The sequence below is a fragment of the Mesoplodon densirostris genome, chromosome 11 (assembly GCF_025265405.1).
Source record: "Mesoplodon densirostris isolate mMesDen1 chromosome 11, mMesDen1 primary haplotype, whole genome shotgun sequence".
Classification (NCBI taxonomy): Eukaryota; Metazoa; Chordata; class Mammalia; order Artiodactyla; family Ziphiidae; genus Mesoplodon; species Mesoplodon densirostris.
Window position 1 is genome coordinate 79900510 of NC_082671.1, and position 21698 is coordinate 79922207.

Below are 21698 nucleotides of genomic sequence, written 5' to 3' on the forward strand. Positions count from 1 at the left end.
TCCTGCCGTCCAATTAAAAAAAACAAAACAACAACAACAACAAAAAACTGACCTCTTTAGAATCCATAAGTCTCATCTGGGAATGCTACTTCCAGAATGCCCACCAGCCCATGAAACGTTAGTTGAAGTTTTGTGCCTGGCTTTATGAATATTATTTTTGTATCCCATGTTGGCACTCCTTCCTCCAGATCGTATATTTTGTATCTGCTTATATTATAGCACTTTTCACACTGAATCATAAATAACCCTGAATTATGAGCTCCTTCAAGGCAGGAGTCTGTTTTTCTTCTCTAGTACTGGTGTCCAACACTTAGGAAGGTCTCAAATTCTGGCTCCTCTTATGAGCTTGGAAAGCTAGTTAACCATCTAAAGTCTCGATTTCTTCATCTGTAAAATGGGGATCAGAGTTAGCACCTCCCTCTTAGGCTTGTGCAAGTATTAGATGTGATAATGTCAGTAAAATACTTAACGTGACACCTGCAAATAGTGCTCCATGAATGTTAACCATCATTAATTTTTTATGAATATATTTAATATTAATGTGATTCCATCTTTAAGTACTCACTGTATCTTTTAAACTAAACAGAATTTTGTGGTGACTTATTCTGCAAGTATCATTCACGAAGTGTATGAATAAGTAATTTTTTTTCATCTGCCTGTAGTCACATCCTTATTTTGATTAATTGTGTAAAGTAATCCTTTGACGGTTTCTATCTAACTGTTTCTGTGCTGTAATCCACAGTTTCGTGACCTTGTCCAATAGAAGGCTATTTTTACAACTGCACGAGTTTTGCCATACAGGATGAAGCAAGATGCCACAAGAAATGCTACCTACACTGTGGATTGCGAAGATTATGTGCATGTGGTAGAATTCAATCCCTTTGAGAGTGGGGATTCAGGAAACCTAATTGCATATGGTGGCAATAATTTCGTGGTCATTGGCACATGTACATTTCAGGTTAGTGTACAAAACTGCAGTGAATGACAGTGAAGATATTTCACTGATAAGAAAACTTATACAAACTTTGGTAAACTTTGGCTAAACTTTAAAAGTATATTGAGTTTGAATGTTTTAAAAAAAAATGATGTGAAGAACTACTGAGAAAGACATTCCTAGTAATATATACCTGATATTTGTGCAAACATTAAATAAGTAGTGAAAAAGAATATAGTTGACCCTTGAACAACACGGGTTTGAACTGCATGGTTCACTTATATATGGACTTTTTTCAATAGTAAATATTAGGATACTATAGGATCTTAAGTTAGTTGAATCTGCAGATGCCAAGGAGCTGCCCACAGGGAGGGCCTAGTGCAAGTTATAATAGGATTTTCGACTGCGAGGAGGGTCATCGCCCTAACTCCTGCTGTTGTTCAGGTGCAAGCCTATGTATATAAGGCTTCTCTTGTGCCTCGTGATTAGAAATGGAATATTCTGGTAATTGAAGTTTATGATTAACTGAAGATATGTACAGGGGAAAATATCAATTCAATGAGATTTGATTAATTACTAAATCTAGCTTTTCTATTGATACATTCCAGTTTAACATAGGAAACAAGCTAGTATTGAGAGCTTAAAAAATGATCCTCCAGGAGATTTTATAGCTATGATGATATTCAGCTTTCCTATTAATATGCTGTCATAACTTTTTATACATCTAGAGTATACAAAGTGTGAGATCATACTCACTGAACAGTCAGTTTAACATAGTCATTAAGACAGTGAACTCTGGAGCCAAAATGGCTAGGTTTTTACTCCTTCCTGGCTTTACCTCTTAATAGCTATAATGGCCTTGAACAGGTACTTAACCTCACTTCTATAAAAATGAGGAAAATAATACGCTTGACCCTTGAACAATGCAGAGGTGAAGGGTGCCAATGGGTGCGGTCAAAATCCAGGTGTAACTATAGTACCCTGGTTCCTCATATGTGGATTCAACCAGCAGCTGATTATATAATCCTACGGTATGTATGTACTGAAAAAAATCTGCATATAACTGGATCCGCACAGTTCAGACTCATGTTGTTCAAGGGTCAACTGCACTTAATAGGGTTTTTTGAGAATGTCATGAGTTAGCATGTACAGTTCCTGGAAGGCATCTGACAGATTTAATACATATGTATGTTTTAGCTGTCATTGATTTGGTCATTGGTGACACTCAGGCACAGCCCCATATTTAATGGTGTGGTGCACACCATCTTTTCTCACAGGAAAGCTACTTCTACATGTAAGAGAGACTTTGAACAATGAGAGGTCAACCCTCAGGAATCTCTGGTTAATCCTTTGTTTATTAGAATGTTATTCATGGAACACTATTTCCAAAATCGAGGTTAATCAATGAGGTAATTTGACAGTGACCAATTTTCAAAGACTTAAACTTTACACCAAAGTGATATTATAAACGTTGTAAATATTATTTCCTCTTTTACTGAGAAGGCAGTTCGGTATCTTACAGTATTTTGACATCATAGTTTAGCATTTTACAGTGCAATAAATGTATTAGGTTATACATAATTAGACTATGTGCATATTTATCCTAAGGAGAAAGTATGAATTAAAAGCTTCAGTTTGTTGGTATCTGAGTAGAATACAAAAGCTCTTACATTATCCCATGTTGCCTCTTAGGGTTGGGGTAGGAATTTCTAGCTTTTAGGCTAAATATGGTCCTCGGCCTAATTTCAGCTGGACTATCAGGTTAGGATCATAAAAAGTCACATGATTAACAGAAATAGTGTAACACAGTCTTGAAAAAGACTGTAGGGAAACCATTTTTCTAATGCAGGCTACTAACCTACAAAAGAAGAAAGCAGCCCCCTACAGATAAAATTGATATTTTGCTTCATTACTTTTAAAATTAATAGCAGTAAACATAGAATTGTGTTCAAAAGTACTGAAAAAATACGCTTTAGCTGTAGTTTCTGTTCAGCTAAAAAACGTTGTGGGAGAAAGTCAAAAAGGAAGAAGAAATAAGGAGAAAAGAAAAGGCAGAGGTGATGGGTGGCAGAGGGAAAATGACAAAATGAGAAAAAAAATTAGTGAAAACATTTGTATTGCTCTGTTATGGTTTGTGGTCATATGCATTTTCCTTGTTGATCCTCAGACCTGTGGAGCTGGCAATATGGGTCTTACCCCAAATAACCTAAGGAAAGAATTGGATTTTTATTAATTTAGCAAGTAGTGAACACAAATTATGTTCTGTGCCACGTACTGGAGATACAGTTAAACAACTGTCCCTGTCCTCATGGAGTTTCCATTCTACTTCAAAGAAGTTCAGGGATTTATCTGACTAATAATTGAAAAAACAAGATCTAGATCTCATTTTTATACCCCTGTTCTTTTCCTTCTATGCTGCTATTCAGATAGGTTGAAGCCATAGTTCAAACAGTTCTGGAGGAGAATTGAGTTTCAGTAATTTGCCATTGGAGATTCAGATTGCTTCTTTTGAAGTTATTTTTTATCTGATTAAGAACTGTTTAAACACTGTTTCTATTCTCTCATGTTAGGACCCTTCAAGTTCTGTAGCACTGAATTTCTTATCTTGAGAAAAAACTAAAGTTGAATTGAAAGATTTCCACATTCCTGTCAGAAAGGCAATCATCATTCTAAGACTGTTAGGAATACACTGCTGATGTAGTAAATGTGAATTTCAACAAAGCATTTTTCAGAATCTCGTGGTGTTCTTTTGAATATGTTGGAAATTTGAGCCAAATGATAGTACTATTGATTGGTGTCTTGTATTTGTCAAATACTCATTGAGTGCAGATCAGGTGCTGGGAACTGGTGATACATACTTTAAAAAAGCAGAGACCCTGTCCTCAAGGAGATGTTTAAATGTAAAGCAATGCAATAAGATAACTGCTATGAAAGTAAAGGGCAGAGGGAGCATGAAAGTTTCTAAGTCTGTTCAAAAGGTCATCAGTAATAAATGGCAACCTCTTCTGGGACTTGGATGAGAACACTTGACTTAGGCAAGCACATTGAATTTATATAGAACATGAAGTCGAAAAGCATAACTAATGCTTTGGATGACAGACTTCATTTAACAAATTTTTATTGAACACCTGTTGTATGCCGGACTCTGCTCAGAATCCAAATATTGTTTAATAGATTGGATTAATGGGCCAAAGGTTGACCAAGCTAAAATTTAATAAAGATGAATATAAAGTCTTAAAATGATAGACTGCTAGAGCTAGAAGGGAGAGTCATGACTTACAGTTTTTAGTCACCTGGATGTTCACCATGAATCAGTGCGATGATTAAACTGCCAGAGGAAGTTAATTCAGTGCTGTCCAACAGAAATATAATGTGAGCCACAAATATAAATTTAAATGTTGGAGTAACCACATTTTGAAATGTAAAAAGTAGATGAAATTAATTTTATTAATATATTTTTTACCCAGCATATCCAAAATATTTTATGTGGAACAATATATAAATTACTAATGAAATACTTCTATATTCTTTTTATACTACATCTTTGAAATCTGGTGTGGATGTTGCACTTTATAAAGTGTACATGTCTCAGCTTGAACTAACCACATTTCAAGTGCTTAATAGCCCCATGTGACTGTGGCTGCCATACTGGACAGAACAACTCCATATCCTCCTCTGTAAATTGACAGTAATGTTTAGTGTTTACTTCAGTTCTTAGCAGTGTATTATGATTCAAAGGAGATAATGTATGTGAAGACAAATTTCAGAGTGGTGTTAAAAAGTTTAAAACTGTCATGTGAAAGAGGGATTAGACTCAGAATGGTAACTGTTTTTTATGTTATTTGTCAGCTCTATTTGAGTAGAGTTGTTGCTTATAATGCTTTAAGACTGATGCTGAAACTGCTTCTTTGAGTGTGTTCACCTAGAGATCAGCTATGGCCAGATATTTGCCGTCACTGAATTAGACTACCTCATTGATGGTTCCAGAGAGCAAAATTTGGAGCAATGAATAGAATTTCCATGGAAACAGGTTTTGGTTTAATGTTAAATGGAACTCTTTGAATAATTAGAACTACCCCCCAAATTGAATAAGCTCCCCCGCAAAATAGCTAGTTCCCTCTCACTTGAAAATGTTTAGAGAAGGGTTGCGCAAACTTTTTTCAAATGGCCTACTAGAGATTTAAGCATTAGATGAAAGAAGTAGACTACGTAAATTTTACAGTTTCATCCAACTAAAATTCTGTATCTGGCCTTAGATGGGTGTGGCGGGGGGGGCCTGCCAATTTCAAGCCCTTAGAGTAGCCCTTTCACCAGCCTGGCGTTGCCCCAACCTCAAATACGCTGGAGCCTTGTGTGAGGATTTGTATTATAGCAAGTTTTCCAAGGTATCTTAATTTCCTGCCTATACAATACTGCCTACGCCCCAGACTAAACCCAAAATAGCATTAATCTCTGCCTATACCGCACACACACCCTGGCCTTTTAGTTGGCTCAATGGCAGACATTGCTGCCAGGAAAAAAAGTTTTCACTGGTAGTACATAAAACTCAGGCTGTACAGTCCCTGGGATTTCTTTATCCCCACGACCACCCGGTAACTCCATATATACCTTCGATAACAAATTACAGGACCTAATTATGAATACTATTGTTACAGTAGCAAAACAATGTGTGTTTTGATGGTAAAAACTTCATTTTTAGAAGATTTATTTGTCAAGTGTGGAAAAATAAATGTAACCCAAACTATGAAGTCAGGTATGATTAAGCTCCTAACCTTACTTTTAAATTACTTAGTGATTGCTGCCTTGGGATGTCTGGCTGTTAGCTATACAGTTATTATACAGATGAATTAAGAAGTAATAGAATTTGACAGTTTTTCTTTCCTTGGTAAATACATTTATGTTTCCTTTTTTCATTTATAGAAAAACTTTTTTCTGTTAAGCTCACCTGAAATTTAAAGTAATTTTCAAGGGGTATCTGAATCACATAGAGAAAGATATATGTAATATATTTGTGAGATGACTGCTGGGATTGCAAAGGCTATCCTGGAAAAATCAACACATCCACTAGGATTCAATTAAAGTACACATTATAAAACTTTGGATTTAGATTCAGGATGAATGGAATTCTTAGAACAGTCCTTCACATAATTTCTATCTGTATAGACATGTATTCAATTAAATATCAAGTTTCACCTGCTCTGGATTTTTTCCCTAATCCTATTTTATAATCTTAGAAACTTTTATGAAGAATAACTATAGTCAACACAGAAGATTCCTTGGGCAAATTTGTCATGAAAAATTGTGCTTTAGTCTCAAGACCCATTTAGGGTTTTGATTTAAATAACAAAACAATGATTATTTTTTAAATTGCAATATTTTAAGCTTAGAATAATAATAATAGATCCCTGTATACGTACTACCTAGCTTAAGAAAGGGAACATTAGTAATGCCTTTGAAGCCCCCTGGGTTTTCTTTCCTTACCACCTTTTCTTCTCAACCCCAACAGGTAACCATGTCTGAAATTTTGTTTCTCTTCAGAGTTACCATGTGTAGGTATTGCAAATCAGCATATTGTTTTTCAGGTTTTAAACTTTATATCAGTGAAATTATTCTGTATTATGTTCTTCTACTGTTTGTTATTGACAGTATATTTGTTAGATTCCTCTGTGTCAAAATTCATATATCTTCATTGTAGTATGGTGTTTTATAATATGAACATACCACAATTAATCTTTTCCTCTATCACATAGTATTTTACTATTGAAAATATTGCCAGTGTGCATGCATATTCTTGTGTCTTCTGTTTGAGTTTTGTTACCCCCTCCTTTCGTCTTTTTTCTCCCTGATAGTTTGGAAATTTTACGTGTTGTTTCTCTTCTTTTAATGGTTACCATAGATATTTTAATATGCATGCTTAATTAATGTTAAAATTAATATCTTTAACTTCTTCATGAACAAAGCAAGGACGTTTGACACTTGAACTGTCACCCCTAAAGACTTATTGTTATATTTTAGTTCTCTATCATTTTTCTTTTCATTTTACCCCACAAATTCAGTATTGTTTATGTGACTAGTATTTGTTTAGATTTACCCACATGTTTGCCTTTGATTTTTTTACTCACTGTTCCTTACATCTCAGGCCTGCCTTCTAGGGTCATTTTTCTTCACCTAAAAGCACATCCTTTACTACAAGAAAGAGTTTAAACTTTTTCTGTGAAGGACCAGGTAGTAAATATTTTAAGCTTTGCCAGGCCATTTAAGGTGTCTGTTGCAAATTATTCTTTGTTTTTTACAACTCTTTAAAAATATAAAAATGATTCTCAGCTTGTGGGCCATACCAAACTAGACCATAGACCAGATTTGGCCCCTTAGCCATAGTTTGTCAGCCTTTGCTTTTGGAGATGCTTTAGTGAGACTTCACTGATGCCAACCCTTGGTTTTGGTTTTTATGAAAATATCTTTAAAACAGCTTCATTCTTGAGAAACAGTTCTGTTGTGGCTACAGTCCAACCGTTTTTCCTGTCATTTTGAAGATATTCCACTGTCTGCCTGCATTTGTTTCTGCTAAGAAGTCAATGGTTGTTCTAATTATTACTCTTTTATAGGAAACCTGTCTTTTCTTTCTGGCTGCTATTTCTAAGATACCTCTCTCACTCTCTTCCCTTCTCTCTCCCTCCCGCCCTCCCCCCCTCCCCCTCACATATATGCACACACCTATATATACACACACATATGTATATATCATGAGAGTTTGTGTGTTCTGAAGTTTCACTATATTGTGTCTAACTTCAGATTTTTTTTAAGCTGCCTAGGATTTATTGTTCTTTCTAAATAAACATATTGGTACCTTTGATCAAGTATGATGAATCTTTTGCCATTATCTCTTCAAATATTGACTCTTCCCCCATTCCCTCTACTCGTTTCTTCTACAACCCGAATTAGATATATGGTAGAACTTCTCACTGAATCCTTCTTAACAGTTTTTTTGTCTTCTCTTAGCTGCATTCTGAATAATTTTTTCAAATCTGTCTTCCAGCTCCTCTAAGCATTGATTTTTTTTTTTCTCATTATGGTATTTTTATCTAGACGTTTTTATTTCGCTCCTTTTAAAATCTGTCTGGTCATTTTGGGTAATCTCTTGTTGCTTACTCATATTTTTTGATTACCTCCTCTAGATCCTTAAAAATACATCTTTTTTGTATCTAATTTTTAAAAATATTTATTTATTTGTTTACTTATTTATTTATGGCTGTGTCAGGTCTTAGTTGCGGCACATGGGATCTTTCGTTGCAGCGCGGGGCCTCTTCGTTGCAGTGTGTGGGCTTCTCTCTACTTGTGGCGCGTGGGCTCAGTAGTTGCAGCGCACATGGGCTCTCTAATTGTGGCACTTGGGCTCCAGAGCGTGTGGGCTCAGTCGTTGTGGCGCGCAGGCTTAGTTGTGTCATGACATGTAGGGTATTAGTTCCCCAGCCAGGGATTGAACCCGTGTCCCCTGCATTGGAGGCAGATTCTTAAACCACTGGACTACCGGGGAAGTCCCTGTATCTAATTTTTTAATCTGATGTCTCCAGGTTGATTCTTCTGTTTGTGTTTGTGGTACTTTGTTTTCATATGTAGTAGTGCGTGCAGGTAAGATCATATTTGATTAAACTATATCTGTCAGAACTTTATGAGACCTGTGTAGAGGAAGTTCACCCAAAGAGAATTTGCCTTTGTCAAGTGCTTGGGGCTGCTATCAACATATGGACATTTTTAAATAAATTGTCATTTTCTGGAGCACATAGTTAATGTGAATTCCAGCCCCAAACTCATGTTAGGGCCAGCCAATGGTTGAGATTTCTCACAAGTGACTTTTTCTCTTTCTTGGCCTTCACCCACGGTACATATTTTGCCTGGCACTTTTAGTTTTGGGGGTTTTCTTCCCCTACTTCCCCTTTAAAGGTCCTGGATCTATGCAGAGGTCTCTGATCTGCATCCCTCTTTGTTCAGGCACTAAGTTTTGTCTTCCATCCCCTACAAACTGAAGCTGTTAGTTATTGGATGTGGGCAGATGTCCTTAAGATAGTTTTATGTCTTGGTGCTCAGTTGCTTCTCTGGATTTGGATTTTTGCATTATTTTTGTATCAGAAAGCTTTTCTGGTTATTGTCCATATTGCCAGACAGAAATGACTTGACTTTTTAAAATTCATTTTTTTCCTCATCTTGTCATGAGAATAAACTGAAATCGTTTTAGTAGTACTAAGCCAAGGAGATAAGCTGACTTTATTAAACATCTTACCCAGAATCAAATATCCAAAAGACTAATCAGATCATTATTTGCATATTCACTATTCATAGAGTGTAATAGTATATGGTATAGATGAATAGTTTGTAACATCCCACACATGTATAGTGCCATGTATAATACTATGCGAAAATTATTGATACTCATTATAATGACTTTGAAGCATCATAAGGCACAAAGTATCTTGTACATAATATGTTCAGTATATAGTTTTTATATTGTCACTTGATAATCCATGCATGGTAATTCATTTACCTAGAATATTCTGATTCTTAGAGCATTCCATTTTCATTGTGTTTGCTGTGAAATGTATTTACTATTAGGAATAAAATGTCTCCTAAGTACGATAAAGTATAACAAGTATATTGTTTGTCCTTAGTTACCGTAGAGAGTTATTTTGTGAGGCTTAGACAGCTTCAGATATTTTTGTTGTTGTTCAGTAAACCAGTTACATCTTAATATCTGATCTGCTTTTGAACTTCTCAAAAGAATATTCATGGCCCCCTGATAAATTCTTCATTATAATGAAATACACAGTTTTATATTGTTTGTTCTCATAACTTATTAAAACATTTACTGTGTATGCTTAGGAAGAAGAAGCAGACATTGAAGGAATTCAGTATAAAACACTACGAACATTTCACCATGGAGTCAGGGTTGATGGCATAGCTTGGAGCCCAGAGACTAGACTTAATTCATTGCCTCCAGTAATCAAGTAAGTTTAACATTGTCAAGGAAAGGCAAAAGATTAGAAAATTTCAGCTCTGGTTATAAATACTTTACAACAGCATAGTCCCAGTTGTGGGGAAAAGAGCTACAGTTGACGCCTGAACAGCAAGGCAGGGGGTGGTTATAACCTGAGTATAATTTATAAACAGCACTCCCTATCCAAGGTTCCTCCACATCTGAGGATTCAACCAACCACAGACTGTGTAGCAGTGTAGTATTTACTATCGAAAAATATCCACATATAAGTAGACCTGTGGTATTCAAACTCATGTTGTTCAAGGGTCAATTTGTACTTTATTTCCCTACAACTTTTAATTTCATCTCCAAGAAAGCCTTGGACAAGAGAAGGCATTTCCCTGCTGGCTTTGTTCTATTTCTTCCAATGGCTCTTAACTAATCATTGAAAAGGCATGGTAGCAGAGATCTACCAACATATCCAGGTCTATAGATTAGGAGCCTTCTATAATTTAAACTTTATTTAAATTAAATAAACTTAGGGGACTTCCATGGCAGTCCGGTGGTTAAGACTCCACGTTTCCACTGCAGGGGGCACGGGTTTGATCCCCGGTCAGAGAACTAAGATCCTGTACGCCACGTGGCTCGGCCAAAAAAATAAATAAATATAATTAATTAATTAATTAATTAAACTAAATGTATCAGTTGAGAAAAAATGGTTAACTTTAATGCAGTCAGAACTTGAGAAATTTAGATCCATATGATACTCATTTTATCTGAAGACAATTGGAAATAAACTTTGTTTTTCAATATATAAATATAACTTCTGTTTCTTCCTCAGCCATAATATGACATGCTGAGAATCTAAAAATTTTAAGATTGAAGGCAAAGTAGTTAAAAAAATAGTTGTTTATTGATTAGATTTTGTTTTTTAATGTAACATACACTGATGTACTTCTAAACAGTACCTTAAATGTTACAGTCAGTGTGAATAATACTCCAGCTTTTAGTAGATAGAAGTATATCAGCTTTTATAGATATAAAAAGTTTATCAGCTTCTGTCTAATTTATTGAATTTAATATAAAAGTAAGAAGGCTTATGGATAACTGAAGAAGGCAAAGACTAAGATATATAACTATTTTTAATATCTAAAATTATTAACTATTTATAATATCTAATATTGACCTAGCTAAATAAAGATGCCCATGCTTTTCTGCCTTTAAGAAAAAGTTAAACATTAAATTCATGTGGTGATTTATAATAAAATTCTACACGTTTCTTACTGAAGAGACAAATCCAATATACTAATTTTTGTATGTTTTCCAAAGATATTTAAGTGCCTCCTACTTTGAGTAATAGTTGTAATAACACTTTTTACAACAGAGCCACAGCATCCCCTTTCTGCCCAAACAAAAGCATGATTATTAGTTATGAAAACAGCTTTGGTGGTTGGAGGTGGGGAGAACTTTCACTTAGGCTAAAAATGGGTTTGTTTTCATTTTCTTACTTCCAGATTTTGCACTTCTGCTGCTGATATGAAAATTAGAGTATTTACTTCAGACCTTCAAGATAAAAATGAATACAAGGTATGTTGACAAGTATAATTTGTAAATCTTTATTTTAAAACATATTTATTATTTTTGCTTTTTTGATTGGATTTATCCCAATTTAAAATGACTTTATGGTTACCTTTAAAATATGTAGTTTAGAATCTCATTTACTCTATTTTAGGCTGTAGTAAGTAACTAGGATCATAGTAAGGGCTGCAGATTATAAATCTGATATCACTTATTAAATTAAAATATTAGGTAGACACAGCAAATGAGGGATAATTAGAAATTCAGTATAATAGACATGAACACACATAGAGTAAGAGTTGAACTTGAAGGGAACAAACACAGTACGGCCTAGTGAGAGGCAGGACTACAAAGTGGCTAAAAGCACAGACACAGGAGCCAGACCACCCGGCTTTGAAGCCCAGCTCTACCACTTTAGTAATAGTGTGACTTTGGTCAAATTCCCAATCTCTTTGTGCTCATTTCCTTACCTGTAAAATGGGGATGATCATAGCTTCTGCCTCATAAGTCAGACAAAGACAAATACTATGTGATCTCACTTATAGGAGAAATTTTTTTAAAAGCTGAACTCATAGAAACTGAATAGAATGGTGGTTGTCAGGGCCTGGGGAGTGTGGGAAATGGGGAGATGATGATTGAAGGGTACAGACTTCCAGTTATAAGTGGAATAAGTTCTGGGGATCTACTGTACATCATGATGAGTATAGTTAACAATACTGTATTATATACTTGAAAGTTGCTAAGAGAGTAGATCTTAAATGTTCTCACCACAAAACAAGAATGGTAATTTTATGAGGTGATAGAGGTATTAACTAACCCTATTGTGGGAGTCATTTCACTAATCCTATTATGGTAATCGTTTCACAATATATATGTATATCAAATCATCATGTTGTATACCTTAGACTTACACAGTGTTATATGTCTCAATAAAGTGGGAGGGGAATTCATTAAATAAATACCTCTCAGTTTGGATTGAAACTGAATCATGTTTTTTATAAGAACAGTATTGCCTTCTTGACTTTCTAGTAAATCAAAACTATGAATAATGTTATAAAACAAAGATAAACTATAAACCTGTCCAATCATTTAGAAAACAGTAAAAGTTATGCTCTAAACTATATACAGTGGGCTATATACAATTTTACCATAATACAGTGCACTGTATATATTAATTTAAAGCTGTATCAGTGACTGTACAAATGGCACATATAACTTCGACTCATCAAAAGTCAATAGTTACTAACAATTATTGTTAGTTATAATAGACATTAAATATTTAATGTTAATTTGATTTGGCTTGTAGACTGTGACCTAAGCTCTGAAGAATGATTTGGAGGACCTGGGTTTGTTAAACTTACACAGGAATGTTTGAATCAAATCCTTTTTTTTTCCTAATGACATATCTCCAAATAGTAAACAGTACCAAATAGAACCACTTTATTAATCTTACAACTGAGATCAAATTCAAGTGTTTGGAAGGAAAATAGGAAGCAAAAACAATATCTATTAAAATATTTAAATATCTGATATCTGACAGACCTGTTTAGGATTTCAGTTGTAAAGATTTAGACTGATTGGACCTGCCTGCTTGCATAGTCCTCTACCTTATAACTTCCCATTTATTTCTTCTGTGGCCAGAAGAGAATTGCTGGGTGGTTGTGGTAATGGGCTTATAATACTAGCTGTCTCCAGTGCTGGCAGTCACATTGAGCAAGTGAATAAAGACAGTAGAAGGTGAAGTCCATGCTATGTATTTATTAGGGAGCAGCCAGTGTACAGAGCAGCAGGTATAAGGTAAAAAATTGAAGGGGACTCTATTTCAGAGCCCCTAGAAAGTTCTTCTAACTTTAACTTTTATTTAACCTTTATGTAATGAGTGAGAAATGAGGTGATATGAGGACAGGTACAGTTTAAAAAAAAAAAGTCTCTGTTTTTGTAAGAAATGCATACTAGAAAAGAAAGATCAAGCTAATAACAGTGTGTTGAATGATCAGCTTCTTTCCAGGATAAACCTAGAAAGGTGGGTATATAAATCATGTTTTAAAAACAGCAGATTGCTTAAGAAATATTTATAGACAAGAGAAGCATGCAGTGAAAGCAATGAAGTAAAAATATTAGGTAGGAATATTGTAGGTTATTTTCCTGTGTTCTTACTAACTTTTCCCCTTATGTCAGGTTTTAGAGGGCCATACAGATTTCATTAATGGTTTGGTATTTGATCCCAAAGAAGGCCAAGAAATTGCAAGTGTGAGTGATGATCATACCTGCAGGTATGTTGCTTATATAATTTACAGCCAAATTTTTGAATTTTCATCTTATTTTAATGAGAATTACACTTTAAAAATTAGAGAAAATGCAAACTAATATATATATTCCACAAAATGTTATAAAGGAAGCATACTTTATTTAAAATGTAAGTATGACACCAACATGAGTTTCAAAACCAGTGAGTTGAGTTCTCATCCCATTTAGTGGAAACTTCCCTTGCTGATTCATGGGTGCCCCTCTGCCTCTTATTTTAGATGTGCACATTTATGAAATCTAAATATATATTAGGTCAAACAGTGGACACAATGAATAGGATAATAAAAGGCATTTGCCATATTGTGAAGTTATTTCATAGATCCTATCTGATAAGTTAGTGTTTAATAATGAACTGAGAATCTCATTTGCTAGAGCAAGACTCGCGGGAAATTTAGTGTTTTGACAAATTCGAAAGTCTGTATAAAGTTTTTCTGTAGATACAATACATTACAATATCACATTCTTCCACCTCACCCCCTAGTTTGGAACAGATGGGGTGGCTATAACGTTTTAATAGTGCCTAAAGCTGGAGAATATCACAACTAAAGAACGAGATGAAGAGCAAGAGTAGGAGGTGGAAATAAGCTGAAGAGTCAGGAGTGAAGCAGTCATTAGAGGAGTGACAGTTGCTTCATTTGCTTTGACAGTACTGTGAGCAAAAAGAACCACCAAAAAAAAAAAAAAAAGAAAAAAAAGCGCTGCTCTGCTATTTTGCATAGCTTTAATGTTTGATAAAGGTATGACAAAATTGTTAGTAAATACTTGTATACATATAAAACTACTAAATATGTGTTCTTTCACATTGGAAGTAAAGCCACTAGCTTCTTTTTAAATTTTAGTCTTCTCAGTAGCTCATCTTTTTAAAGTTATAGAGTCATAGGCCATTATTTTTTATAAAATTTTCATGTCAAGGACATGAAAGATTTGCATGACATTAAGATTGTAGGGTCCCAAGTGTTAAAAAAAAAACTAAGTTTGTATAGAGACGGAAAAGTAAGTGGGGCCATTTTTAATGTAAAACTTAAATTAGATCACTAGAAAGAAATAATGACGTTTTAATTCTCTAACACACGGAGCATCCTAATCACAAGCATTTGGAATAATGAAACCTGAGAAGGGGGAAAATTAGTGTCTTTGCAAGCCAAGGAATAGCCTCTGAATAGTGAACAACAGCCAGAGAGACCTGGGATTACATTCAGAGATCCGTGATTTTTTTCTTGTAGGAGGCTTTGGGATTTTCATAGAATAGTAAAATTGTCCTAAAATATAGGGGACTGACAGAGGGTGGCCAACTTTTTGTCAAGTCAGAAGAATTTTTTAAAGTTCTGCTGCCTTCTATTATTACCATCATTTTATTTAAAAAAGAACATTATTACTCTAAAAAGGGGAAAGAACTTAACTTCAAAGTAAGTCCTTTAATTTAAATAAACATAATTTTTTTTTTTTTTTTTTTTTTGAAATTTACTATGTTGCTCCTAACTGTCTTACTTTGCTAGGCTGTGGTTGATGGTGTTATTGTTCAGTGAATACTTACTCTCCCTTCCCCGCTCCTGTGGAAGGAGGTTTTCCCACTTTGTTGGGCTTAGCCATGTGACTTGTTTAAGCCAGTGTAATGTTAGCAGGTGTGACTCAAGCAGACACTTTAAATGTTTTACATGGTTTGTCCTGACCAACTGTCCTCTGTCTTCTCCTATAATATAAGCATGTCCTGGATAGCTACTGGCCTCAGAATGTAAAGCACATTAAGCAGATATGGAACCCTCTGGCATGAAATAGAACTTCCCACAGACCCATGAGCAAGAAATGTATGCTTATTTTTCTAAGTCTCTGAAATTTTGGAGGTTGGTAACATCATTGTAGCAATAGCTGGAGAGCTAAATTTAGAATTTATCAGCTTAATTTGCCAACCAGAAGGGCATTTCTGATTGGCTTTTAAAGTCAAATTTCTTGGGCTGAAAGCTAAACAATATAGATAAGATTTTTAACAGAAAAAGAAGATATAAGTAAATCAAGTTTAAGGAAGAGTAGTAACATACACTCTCAAAGTAACAAAGGAAAGAAGGAATTCTGAGGGGACAAACTACAACAGAAAACTGTTTCAGTACAACTGTCTTTATAAACTCAAAGTACAGAATTGCCAAGTTACAAATAAAGACACCAGCCAAATGGCAGCTGTGCAATCTGAGCAGGTGAAATAGCCATTTACATCCCAGGAATCATTCCTGTCACTGTACTAAAGTAATGCCTACCATAGTCTGGGTCTCTATGTTGTTGGTAAAGATACCTTAGTGATATCCTTGTCCAATCATACGCAAAGCCTGTGTCATCTTGGGAGTAGTATTATATGCTGGTGATACCATGCTTTAAAATGACATGCTAAATAGAATAACTAGACTGAAGTTCAGTAAAGAAGTAGAGGATTTTAACAACATTTTAAACCAACTGGACATATACAAAACACTCCACACACTCCCAACATCAGCAGAATACACATTCTTCTCAAGTGTACCTGGAACACTCTTTAGAATAAACCATATGTTTGTCCTCAAAATAAATCTACATAATTTTTTTAAAGATTGAAATCATACAAAGTATCTTCTTTGATCACAGTGGAATGAACTAGAAATCATTAACAGAAGGAAAATACAACATCTACAGATACATGGAAATTAAATAACAAACTGTCATTAATTAGCCAGTGGGTCAAGAAGGAAATCACAAGGGAAATTAGAAAATACCTTGAGATGAGTGAAAATGAAAACACAACATACAGATTTATGGGATGCAGTAAAAGCAGTGCTCAGAGGGAAATTTATAGCTGTGAGCACCTACGTTGAAGAAAGAACTCAAATCAGTAACCTAAATTCACACCTTAAGAAGCTAAAAAAAAAGAATAAAGACACCCAAAGCTAGCAGAAGTAAGGAAATGATAAAGATTAGAGCAGAGATGAACAACATAGGGAATGGAAAACAATAGAATCAATGACACCAAAAGATGTTTCTTTGAAAAGATATAACAAAATTAACATATATAGCTAAAACATATTATAGCTAAAATTAATTAGCTAGACAGACGAAGAGAGAACACTACAAATGGTAAAATCAGAAAAAGCGGGGACGTTACCACCAACCTTACAGAAATGAAAAGGATTATAAGAGAATACTACGAATAGTTATACACCAACAAATTAAATAACCTAGGTGACATGGACAAATTCCTGGAAACACGAAACTGCCAAAACTCAAGGAAAAAATAGAAAATCTGAATAAACTTATAACAAATAAATTGAATCAGTAATCAAAAATTTCCCAACAAAGAAAGGCCAGGACAGGATTCTTCACTGGTAAATTCTACCAAACATTTAAAGAAGAATTAACCACCAGTCTCTCAAATGCTTCCAGAAAGTAGAATAGGAAGAAACACTTTCTAACTCATTCTGTAAGGCCAGCATTATCCTGATACCAAAACCAGACAAAGACATCCCAAAAAAAGAAAACTGCACACCAATATTCCTTATAAATAGAGATGCAGAATCCTCAACAACATCCAGCTAAAACTAGAAAACTCTGAGAAGAAAACCAGCAAATGTTTATGACCTTGGATTTGGCAATGGTTTCTTAAATATCACACCAAAAACACATTTATTAAAAATAAATACATAAATTGGACTTCATCAGAATTTAAAACTCTTGGACACCAGAGGACCCTATCAAGAGAGTTAAAAGACATCCCGCTGAATGGGAGAAAATACTTGCAAATTATATATCTGATAAGGGTCTTATACAAGATATATAAGGAACTCTTATAATTCAACAATAAGGAGACAAACAACCCAATCAAAAAGGGCAAAGGACATGAGTAGACAATTCTCTAGAGAAGATATACAAGTAGCTGACAAGCACGTGAAAAGATGCTGAATGTCATTAGGGAAATGCAAATCAAAAACAAAACGAAATACCACTAACACTCACTAAAATAACTATAAACAAAAAGTCAGGAAAAAAACAAGTGTTGAAGAATGTGAAGAAACTGAAACCCTCATTGTTTTCTGGCAGGAATGTAAAATGGTGCAGCCGGCATGGAATAGAGTTTGGCAGTTCCTCAAAAAGTTAAACATGTGACCCAGCATTTCCAATCCTAGGTATATACCCCAAAGAATTAAAAACAGGTGTTCATTCAAACAAAAACTTGAAAAGGAATGTTCCTAGCAGCACTATTTACAGTAGCCAAAAGGTGGAAGCAACCCAGATATCCATCAGTAAATGAATGGACAAACAAAATGTGGTGTATCCATACACTGAAATAGTATTCAGCTATAAAAAAGAATGAAGTACAGATACATGCTACACCATGGGTGAAACTTGAAAACACAATGCTAAGTAAAAGAAGCCATACATAAAATATTCTATGATTCCATTATATAAAATCTCCAGAAGAAGCAAATCCATAGAAACAAAACAGATTGGTAGTTGCCAGGAAGTTGGAGGACAAGGACTTAGGAGTGACTGCTTAATGGGTACAGTGTTTCCTTTTGGAATAATGAAAATGTTCTAGAACTAAATAGTGGTGGTGGTTGCAGAACATTGTGAATGTGCCAAGTGTCCCTTTACACTTTAAAATGATTAAAATGGGGAATAAAATAAGTGAATAAAATTTTTTAAATACTAAGCTTTATTATGTTGTCCTACAATATGGAGCAGTGCTACAATATGGATTCTTAAACATTTTGTACTATAAAGAGCAGAAGAAATGTTTCTCTGACTCTGACAACTCAAAAAAAATTATTTTAAATACATTGTTGATCTGTGCATATTTTCTGATGTTTGACTCTGGCATTTTCGTATTATAATCAGCTAAGAGATTTGTGCCCTTAGGGACTCCATTTCAAAACAATCTGTCCCCTGAGCAGGTTCATAAAGCTTGTGTATTTTGTTGAAAATATCCAAATTCTGAATCAGAATGAAGATAGTCTCACTTGTACTAGTGTGTCAGTGTATCCATTAAAAAGTTATCACTTGTTGGGCTTCCCTGGTGGCGCAGTGGTTGGGAGTCCGCCTGCCGATGCAGGGGACACGGGTTCGTGCCCCGGTCCGGGAAGATCCCACGTGCCGTGGAGCGGCTGGGCCCGTGAGCCATGGCCGCTGAGCCTGCGCGTCCGGAGCCTGTGCTCCGTAACGGGAGAGGCCACAGCGGTGAGAAGCCCGCGTACCACAAAAAAAAAAAAAAAAAGTTATCACTTGTTTATCTCTTGATATAGAGAATGAATGTGTAGAGAATAAATTAATATAGAGACTAGTTCATTCAGTCAGCAAATATCAAGTGTCTACTATGTGCCAGGTACTGTGCTGGGTATTTGGTAATCACTGATACATTTTTAAACCTGTGAATAATCATTTCAGAACCATTTTAAACTTCTCTAAGACTGACAAAAGTATTTTATTTTCTATAAATGAATTACAGTATTAATAAGTAAATATTACTAAATATTTTATGGAGTGCTTTACTGCATACTAACCAACACTAAGTGCCTTACCTGTGTAAATTTATTTAATTTTTACAGCAACTCCAAGATAGGTACAATTTTTTCCCTCATTTTACAAGATGGGAAGGCAGGACATAGAGAGGCTAATAATTTGTGGAAAGGGACATAGCTATTAAGGAGAGGAACTCAAATATCAAGCAGTGTGGCTCTAGTACCTGCACTCTTAATTCACTCACTCTTCTGCCTGAGTGGCAATTTTTTTTTTTTTTGGCTGTGCTGTCTTCCTTGCTGCGCAGGGGCTTTCTCTAGTTGGAGCGAGCAGGGGCTACTCTTTGTTGCGGTGCGTGGGCTTCTCATTGCAGTGGCTTCTCTTGTGGCGGAACACAGGCTCTAGGCGCACAGGCTTCAGTGGTTGCAGAGCACGCTGGCTCAGTAGTTGTGGCTCACAGGCCCTAGAACGCAGGCTCAGTCGTGGCGCACAGGCTTAGTTGCTCCACAGCATGTGGGATCTTCCCGGATCAGGGCTCAAACCCGTGTCCCCTGCATTGGCAGGCAGATTCTTAACTACTACAGCACCAGGGAAGCTCCTGAGTGGCAATTTTCAAATTCACTCTGAGAAGATGGTATTTGTATCTAATAATATTTTAGATGTTTATTACTTCTCTGCATTCTCTAATATGACTTCATTTTTATCTAAGATTCCATCTAGTTTTAGTATTCTATAATCCCTGCAAGTTTATAAAAAAATTGAATTGTCATTTAACTCAGTGGTTCCTTATCAGTCCCAATACCCCTTTTTAAACAAACATTTTCTAATGTCTACTATATAATCTTAAATGAAACTCATGGAAAATATAACCTATCAAAATATATAATTGTAAAAAAATTTATTTTAATTGCACATTTCTGTTAAATACTAATAATATTTTAAATAAAATAGTATTTTAACTATACTACACATTTCTGTAAAAAACATTGTTATAGGATAACAGCTCAGTGTATATGCTCAGATACAACTGCATAAGAAGAAATAGTGAAGTGTAGTCTTTGTCACTCTTTACAAGGAATAAATTTGAGTATCAGAAAAATAAGATAACAGGAAAATGTAAGGCAGAGAGGCAAAGCTGTCAAGTTACACAGTTCCAGGGATGTGGCTTGCAGAGTACGATGTAAATAGTGCCATCTGGAGTTTTGCAGTGTCATAGCCTTGGGCAAAACTAGTTATTAGAATAAAAACTCAGTAGTAATTTTTAAAATTTTACAATGGGAAGTGAAAGAGTATGGAAATAATGCTAATCAAAATAGAAATAACATGACAAGACAAATTATAGGATATCACATTGAAAAAATAAGGAAGGATAACATTCTTGCAAATCAGCCAGTTTTTATATGGGTAGTATCAAAATAATTCACTGTTATGTCAGGGGATGGAGTACTAACAAAATTGCAAAAAACATATCTCCTATCTTGAAATGGCCCCACCTTTTGAGGTATTTCTAAATTTTACTCTGATATTCAAAAGTCATGTAGAATGTCTAGCATCCCTGGTTACCTTTCACTAAATGCTTGTAGCACCCAATCATTAGGACAACCAAAAATGTCCCCTAGGTGTTAGAATCCCCCCCTGTTGAGAATCGTTGATTTAGATAATAATAAGTGACCAGGCCCTATTCTAAGTGTTTTAATGATTTAAATTCATTTAATCCTCAAAAACCTTATTTGATAGATTCTCTCATTCAAGAAGTTTTAGTCTTTTTGTATTATTGAAAAAGCAGGTGTTCATATTACCTGTATGTTCTGATCAAAATCAAACATTATGTCTAGAGTAGACTGCTCTGGCCTTTTCACTAATAAGGTATTTTGCAAGGCCAGCCATGCTTTACTACCTTAGAGTCATCTCAGAACAAGAAGAGAGCCCTTGTGTTAGGTATTCAGTGAGTAAGTGGGTGAAGGAATGAATACAATTCTGTATCTGTCACCACATCTTTATTAAAAAGATGCCATTACCAAAACATCTGACAGGAGATGTGTTTAAGAAAAGAAATTCCCAAGTAAATCATAAGATTGCAAGGCATTTGGCCTCATGTGCTACACCATTTCTTTCTTCTTTTTTTTAAAAAATTTATTTATTTATTTTTTTGTCTGTGTTGGGTCTTTGTTGCTGTGCACGGGCTTTTTCTAGTTGCGGCAAGGTGGGGCTACTCTTCGTTGCAGTGCACGGGCTTCTCATTGTGGTGGCTTCTCTTACTGCACGGCACGAGCTCTAGGCGCATGAGCTTCAGTAGTTGTGACACACGGGCTCAGTAGTTGTGGCGCACGGGCTTAGTTGCTCTGCGACATGTGGGATCTTCCCCAACCAGGATTTGAACCCATGTCCCCTGCAGTGGCAGGCAGATTCTTAACCACTGCGCCACCAGGGAAGTCCCTA

General features: G+C 35.3%; 1 protein-coding gene across 1 annotated transcript in view; it reads left to right on the forward strand.

Annotated features, from left to right (window-relative positions):
- NUP37 (nucleoporin 37) overlaps positions 1 to 21698 on the forward strand; it is a 40787-nt gene that overhangs the window by 585 nt on the left and 18504 nt on the right. Inside the window, exons 2-5 of the mRNA XM_060112113.1 lie at positions 743 to 958; positions 9809 to 9933; positions 11417 to 11489; positions 13659 to 13753. Coding sequence (XP_059968096.1) covers positions 803 to 958; positions 9809 to 9933; positions 11417 to 11489; positions 13659 to 13753 — 449 coding nt within the window. The 5' untranslated portion in view covers positions 743 to 802. The remainder of the gene's footprint in view (positions 1 to 742; positions 959 to 9808; positions 9934 to 11416; positions 11490 to 13658; positions 13754 to 21698) is intronic.